The following is a 7,672-nucleotide window of genomic DNA, read 5'->3' on the forward strand; positions in this document are numbered from 1 at the left end:
ATGTCGCTCAATTCATTATTTTCAAGTGTGTGTGCATGTGTGTATGCGTATGTGTATATGAATGTGTGCGTGCCTGTGTGCGTGTGTGTGTGTGTGTGTGTGTGTGTGTGTGTGTGTGTGTGTGTGTGTGTGTGTGTGTGTGTGTGTGTGTGTGTGTGTGTGTGTGTGAGAGTGTGTGTGTGTGTGTGTGTGTGTGTGTGTGTGTGTGTGTGTGTGTGTGTGTGTGTGTGTTTGTGTGTGTGTGTGTGTTCAGACTATTTTAGTAAGCATTCTGACTAGGATTTTTAATTTTGGTTCAAGACCTTTATATGGCACAAGTTTACTCGGAGTGATTCAGCACCATGGACAGAGGTCTGTAGACTGTAAGACAGAACACACACTCATTGCGTGCCAAGAAAGGTGCATGCAAAACCACGTCTAAGTGTGTGTGTGTGTGTGTGTGTGTGTGTGTGTGTGTGTGTGTGTGTGTGTGTGTGTGTGTGTGAGAGAGAGAGAGAGAGAGAGAGAGAGAGAGAGAGAGAGAGAGAGAGAGAGAGAGAGAGAGAGAGAGAGAGAGAGAGAGAGAGAGAGAGAAAGAGAAAGAGACAGGGCTGGGAAGGTGTGGTCGGTGTGAAGTTTCCATTGCACGTAAATAACCTAGAGAGTAAGAACTGGTTTATGGAAAGTTTTACCGTATATGTGGCTTGGAGGTGTGAGTGTGCGAGGCTGGTGTCTCTGAAAACCTCACTCACCCCTACCCTCCCCCTACCTCATCTCACCTCCATCCTCTTCCTTTGCAGCAGTGCGATAGAGTGCAGGGTGCAAAACACACACACACACACACACACACACACACACACACACACACACACACACACACACACACACACACACACACACACACACACACACACACACACACACACACACACACACACACACACAACTCACTGCTGCAAAGGAAGAGGTCAGGGGGAGATGAGCTGAGATGAAGTGAGGAAGGAGGGGGTGGTGGTGGTGGTGATAGAGGTGCTCAGAAACACCAGCCTTTCACACTCACACCTGTAACCACATCAGGTCTCAGCTACTTATGGGCATGGTGGTCCTGCATGCAGGCTGCAGAGAACAATGGAAAATACATGCACACGCGCGCGCACGCGTGCGCACACACAGACAACACATACATACAAACACACACACACACAGCTTGCAAATTCACACACAGTATGTTCAAACATAGTATGTTAATTCACATAGTATGTAAATTCACACAGTATGTAAATTCACACATACACGTATGCCTCAGTGTATGGATACGGTGTATGTGAGTATGTACGGTGTGTGTATATGTAATTGTATGTATGATGTACGCTACTCTATTCCTAACATATGTTTATACTTTAAACACTTTTGAACTTGGATTTTTTTATTTGATGGAGTTATTGACTTCATTTTGGACTTTCATTTTAAAATGTGTGAGGACTGGTAAATCGTGGATTTCTGTGTGCTACTCGCTGCTGTGTACTTTGTGTACAGACACATTAAATGAAATGCATGAAATGACAACATTTATGTTTTAATTGAACATGGTTCCTACAAAATTGAATTTGAATTGAATGAAACATTACATAAAATCACACATATGCACACACAAAACCGACCTGCCCTGGACACACAAACTCACACATACAGTCAGGCATGCAGGCATTCAGGCAGGCAGGCAGGCAGGCAGGCAGGCAGGCAGGCACACACCTTTTTTAAAATGTAAAAGTGGCACATTGTTGTTTGCTAGTTGTGGACTCCTCTCATGCACTTTTCATCTAGAGACCCTTGCACACATGCCTGCATGTCATTTTGAAAGCACACAGCAGTGGTGCAGAGAGGGGATTGCGGTAAATAACAGTCATGTAGACTGCTGGGTTTATGAAACCCCTGTGGTCAAAACAGTAGCTCAGAAGTCGTGGACAAACATCCTGACAAACAAACATGAAAGATACACTGGTGTGTGTGTGGTGAGTGTTTTAGAGAAAAAATGAGAGCGAGAGCGAGAGAGAGAGAGAGAGAGAGAGAGAGAGAGAGAGAGAGAGAGAGAGAGAGAGAGAGAGAGAGAGAGAGAGAGAAAGAAAGAGAGAAAGAGAGAGAGATGGGCTGTGAAAACAACACATCTCCACAGGAAATGTGGTTATTGAAAAGTGTACGTATATAAGTGCAAAATACATCTTGCTTTTCTTAACAGAACACTACCTCAGTTGTGGAATAAAATAATGTTATTCTATTTATGTCACCAAACACAGACTTCAAGGAAATAGTGCATGCCCTATTTTTAGTGTCAGATAATGTCACACCATAATACACAACTTGTGAATGTCATAAAGTAACTAACTTACAGGAAGTGTTCAGAGACACTGGCAGCTGGTCCAGCCCACTGTATCCACCCCTCGTGCTGATTGGCTGGGGCTTCTAAAGGGTGATTGGTGTTTCTAGTGATCTATTCTCCACCCCCTTCCTGTATACTCATGAACGGCGTGACGTTTCCATGTGCGTTACGCCCATTTGTGGGGGAAAACAGGCAATGCAAGTCAATTGGTGGTGTTGGGGTGTAATAAATGAAAGATAAGGACCTGTAGACAAGCGTTGTTCACATGTAACATGTCGAAAACGTGTTGCGTTACCGGCTGTTCAAATAATATTGCCAAACAGCCGTGCCTGAAGCATGCACTGTGTTCATTTAGGGTAGCCGATGTAGCATGTAAGTTGATGAGACATTCGGTTTGTTTTCACCCATAAAGGGGCGTAACGCACATTTAGGAGCAAAGTACCCGGATGGCCGTTCATGAGTATCTTAAGCCTAATTTATTTTTGTAGTTATTTTAGTTATGTTAACCCCCGAACAGTGATTCTCATAGCACATTTATAACATTAGGCCTATAAATACTTACACATACTAAAACTGGAAGTACAAATATGCTTTACCATCAATTGATAAACTCACTACAATTTAGCACTCTTTCCAAATGTTTTCAATACAATCCATGGAAAAGCACAGTAGGCTACTGTTTTCGTATAGAAGTGAACACAACTCCCAACACCCAATTTCTATTGATCAACACTTCACATTTATTGATATTATTTACACACTCTTGCCAACTGGTTATACTTTTTGGTAACACTTTATTTTAGGGATACATCTATTAGCACTAATACATAGCCTACACTATTAATGCCTTTGTAAGTAACTTGTAAGGCATGTACTAAGCAAAATAAGATAGTTGTTAAGCATGTATTCACAAATGTCTTGTTCATGCCCAATTAGGGATTTATTACTAATATAACGTTAGTAAGGACCAGTAAGCCTATATTTCTATTTATTAGTAAGTAGTAAGTGGCAGAATACAATGTGTATAAGCTCCCGACACACTGTGTGAACAAACCCTGAACAGTGTGAAAACAGATGCGGAATAAGGGTCCCTATTCTAAAGTGATGCATTGCTCACCCCAGATGGCTTAGGGCCCCCACACTACCAAAGTCCCCCATCGTTACCTAGGGCCCCCACACCTCCCAGGCCTGCACTACCTAGCCCCCCCATATCAGCAAAGTGTAAGGGTATAATAAATAATTCTTACACCTTCAGCTAAGACATCCAGTTTTTCATTGATCATATTAATGTAGGCAAGGTAACAGGAGCTTATATATAGCAAGGATTGAACGTACACTTGTCAATGGCGGTGGGTTGGTGAGATGTAATTTTTTTCATGTACCACTGAGTTTTAATTGTAAAAAAACCCAAAATAAATGCAGAACATTAGAATATTAGTTTTGAAGCGAAAATAAACTATTCTTTTGTGATAATTAAGTTAATGTTTGAGAACATTAGCTTCAAGAAGTGCAGTGCATGATGGGTACGCAATCTAGGCCAACAGACACCCTACCCAGCTCTGAGCCTACCTACGTCCTTAGCTCCTCCCCTCACTCGTGCAATTTAGTTGCTATCAAACAATTTGCCATGTACATAACAACACAACTATTATCATTTCTGCATTGCCCATACATTGCATTTCTGACTAAGGGCGTACCCATCATGCACTGCACTTCTTGGAGCTAAGTTTCTCAAACATTAACTTATTTATTACAAAGGAACAGCTTAGTTTCGCTTCCAAACTATTTCTCATTGTTATATTCTGCATTTATTGTATGGTCTTTACATTTAAAACTAATTGGTGTATGAAAAAATTGCATCTCACCACCCCACCATCATTGAGAAGTTTACGTCCAATCCTTGCTATATAATCCTTCCTATTACACATTGATATACTGAGTGAAATAAGTGAGATCTACACATCTCATTAGACTGATGCAGAATCAGAAAAATTCTTACACTTTGCTTCCTGAGGGAGTCTGGGTAGAGTGGGGGCCCTAGGTAGTGTGGAGGCCCTAAGCAATCTGGGCTGAGCATTGCATCACTTTAGAATAGGGACCCTTATTCCACATCTGTTTTCACACTGTTCAGGGTTTGTTCACACAGTTTACCAGGAGCTTATACACATTGTATTTTGGCCCTTACTGCTTACTCATAAATAGAAATCTAGGTCTACTAGGTCCTTACTAAGGTTATATTGGTAATAAATCCCTTATTGTGCATGAACAAGACATTTGCGGATACATGTCTAACAACTGTCTGATTTTGCTTAGTACATGCCTTCCAAGTTACTTACACAGGCATTAATATTGTATGTATTAGTGTTAATAGATGTATCCCTAAAATAAAGTGTTACCTACTTTTTTTGTGAATTGCATCGTGAATTGTAAAAAAAAACATACAAAAAAACCTTATTTATTTTAGAATGTGACCTTAGCAGATGACATTCTCATGTTCATCTACTGAGAATGCTCAATGGTGCAAACGTTTAGGAAGCTCATACACCTAAATTAGGTGTAATTGTATCTGCACTGGTTTCCTGAACAATTTATTTTAATGATATTTCATTTTCTGAATGTTAAATGTCCCAATATTGTTTATATTATTACAACGAACAACACTGCAGGTGTAAAACTTAACATGTTAATAACTTCGGTAGCACTTAATTAAACTAAACAAAACATATTTGTTGACTATGTTCTGTCTTTTTGGCACTTGCTCATTGAGTGATACTGAATTGGGACCCTAATCTGAAGCGCTCTCTCTCTCTCTCTCTCTCTCTCTCTCTCTCTCTCTCTCTCTCTCTCTCTCTCTCTCTCTCTCTCTCTCTCTCTCTCTCTCTCTCTCTCTCTCGCACTCTCACACAGTGCAAATTACAGATTATTACTGGGTTATTAACATACTGTATTTGCACTTGTGTATTTGTACTGGATGTAGCTCTGACTGACAGAACATGTTTTCTACTACAGTACCTCTGTTGATTGCACAATTTTTGGTGGAAATTATGCAGCTTACCATCAATTGTCAACCTTAGCATCACAGGGAGTTTTGGCCCTTACTCACACAACTTCTACTGCTACTTTTAAAACAGTATTTACCACCTGTCTCATGAGGCTGGTTCTGTTTACCATGTCCCTTGTGAATGTCTGACCATGTGCTGTCCCATCTTGGCCCACCCCTTGGCTGGTAGTAACACACACAGATTTGTTCAAGCATTGCAGCAACATGGACACTCCTCCACTATGCCATCTTATCTAATGCTGCCTTGAAGCCGCATACTCCTCAGCACATTTCATTTTTATTCATGATAACTCACAGAGAACACAGAGAGTACAATGTAAAAAGTATTTGCTACAGATTATATATAGGCCTTTTTAAAAAACTCCAACTTCATTACATTTGTATGGTTTATGTTTCTCATTAGCACTGCGTTCTGTACTTCTCTCTACTGTGAGCCACCAAGCAACAATAGCATATTCAATGCATGCACTAATGGTAAAACATCAAGTTAATTCAAGTTTATTTGCGAAAGGTAGAAAAAGATTAAACAAAGTGGTGATTTGTGGGAAACACATTGACTTCCTAACTTGACAAATTTTATTTGGTAATGTCAAAACTAACCATTCCGAAAAAGAAAAAATAGAACTGGAGTCAATTTGTGCGCAACAAGGATAGAAAAGTGTGTGTGTGTGTGTGTGTGTGTGTGTGTGTGTGTGTGTGTGTGTGTGTGTGTGTGTGTGTGTGTGTGTGTGTGTGTGTGTGTGTGTGTGTGTGTGTGTGTGCGTGCGTGCGTGCGTGCGTGCGTGCGTGCGTGCACATGTGCATAACTTAATCTGTAAGTAAACTCTAACCAGTGTAGGTGAATTTATTTGAGGGATTTTACTGTCTCCTAGTTCTTGATCTTGTAGATAACACACATGAAGAGATTTTCATCTTGAATCATCTAAAAATACAAGTCACAATTGTATTTAATGTAATTGTATTTATTTCTGTATTTCGTACAGGAACTGTAATATTTATTGAATGGGCAAAACAATACTTACAGGTGTGCAGTCAAAAGTAAGATCATGGTCATTGTAGATGCCAATGTTTTCACTGGCTGTAGGCGGGGAAAGAATAATCAGTTACCGAGTAGAAGGATGTGCACAGACAAAAAAAAACATGAGAATAAGATTTTTTCAGGTAAATGGCCAAAATGGTCAACCTCTATCAAATGTCATCTTAAATTAAGAAATTGCATATACTATCAGATTTGCTCTCTGCAACTGTTAGCTATCCTTTTACTGTGTAACAACAAGCTCACTTAGCAGGACTTCTGGTTGATGCATAAGAAAGTTTGGAGTGAGGAGTCAGCACACTCAAAATTCTTTTTTCCTCGATGTTTATATTTCATAGCAGTATTACGTCAGTCTTACATTTTGATCATTGTCTTCATCAGATCTGGGCAAAATGTTATCCTGCCATGGAATAACAAAAAAACAAGGAAAAATGCATTTCAGTGCGCAGACTCCTCACTCCAAACCTTCAGTCATCCTTTTGTCCAGCACCTTTACCAGAGATGTGCAAAATTCTCAACCTTATCTGATGCATAAGAAAGAGCATACTTACTCTTGCAGGTAGCTGCTTTACTCTTGCAGATCAGCCAAGCCAGACAGCAGGCGAGTACAACACAGATACAGCCCAAAGCCACAACCAGACCAACCAGCACAGTATTCACTGGCTCAGCTGTGAAGCAATGGGGTAGAGAGATCATTAACAGGACCCACAATATGCATTGCTACATCCCCTGCCTTGTTCATGTAGGATTTTTTTTAATATCTCAATCTATTGATAATCCCTTTATGCAGATACCATGTAATGACCTTATTGTTCTCAGTAAAATTTTAATGATTGAGCCTTAATCTGTTACTTAAGGCTCTCGCTGATATCATAGTTGAGATGTAGTAGAGTCTTATCAGCAAAGAGTGAACGGACCAGCTGATGAGCCCATCTGCACAAAAAGGCTACACAAACTGGACATTATTATTAGATTATTATAACCATTATCATAGGATCTGTTCATGCATTATCTGTTTTTATAGATTCCAAATTAAACAGAAAGGGGCCCACCTTGCATCAAAGTGTTTTTTAAAATTATTTTATGTGCACAGACGTGTTTCTGCGTGTTCGTTCCTCAGTGTGCAACAGTTGCACACTGAGAAAGGCACACGCCGTAACACTTCTGTGCACATTAAATAACAAAAAAACCATTGTTGCAAGGTGGGCCCCTTTCTGTT

At 40.2% G+C, this 7,672-nt stretch overlaps 1 protein-coding gene across 1 annotated transcript in view; it reads right to left on the bottom strand.

Annotated features, from left to right (window-relative positions):
• Nucleotides 1–6,285: 6,285 nt before the first annotated feature.
• LOC134439347 (uncharacterized) overlaps nt 6,286–7,672 on the bottom strand; it is a 2,733-nt gene continuing 1,346 nt past the window's right edge. The window contains exons 4-6 of the mRNA XM_063189254.1: nt 7,005–7,121; nt 6,440–6,495; nt 6,286–6,339 (exon numbers count right to left, since the gene is read on the bottom strand). Of these exons, the coding sequence (XP_063045324.1) occupies nt 6,286–6,339; nt 6,440–6,495; nt 7,005–7,121 (227 nt within the window). The remainder of the gene's footprint in view (nt 6,340–6,439; nt 6,496–7,004; nt 7,122–7,672) is intronic.

The sequence above is a fragment of the Engraulis encrasicolus genome, chromosome 22, assembly GCF_034702125.1.
Source record: "Engraulis encrasicolus isolate BLACKSEA-1 chromosome 22, IST_EnEncr_1.0, whole genome shotgun sequence".
Lineage (NCBI taxonomy): Eukaryota > Metazoa > Chordata > Actinopteri > Clupeiformes > Engraulidae > Engraulis > Engraulis encrasicolus.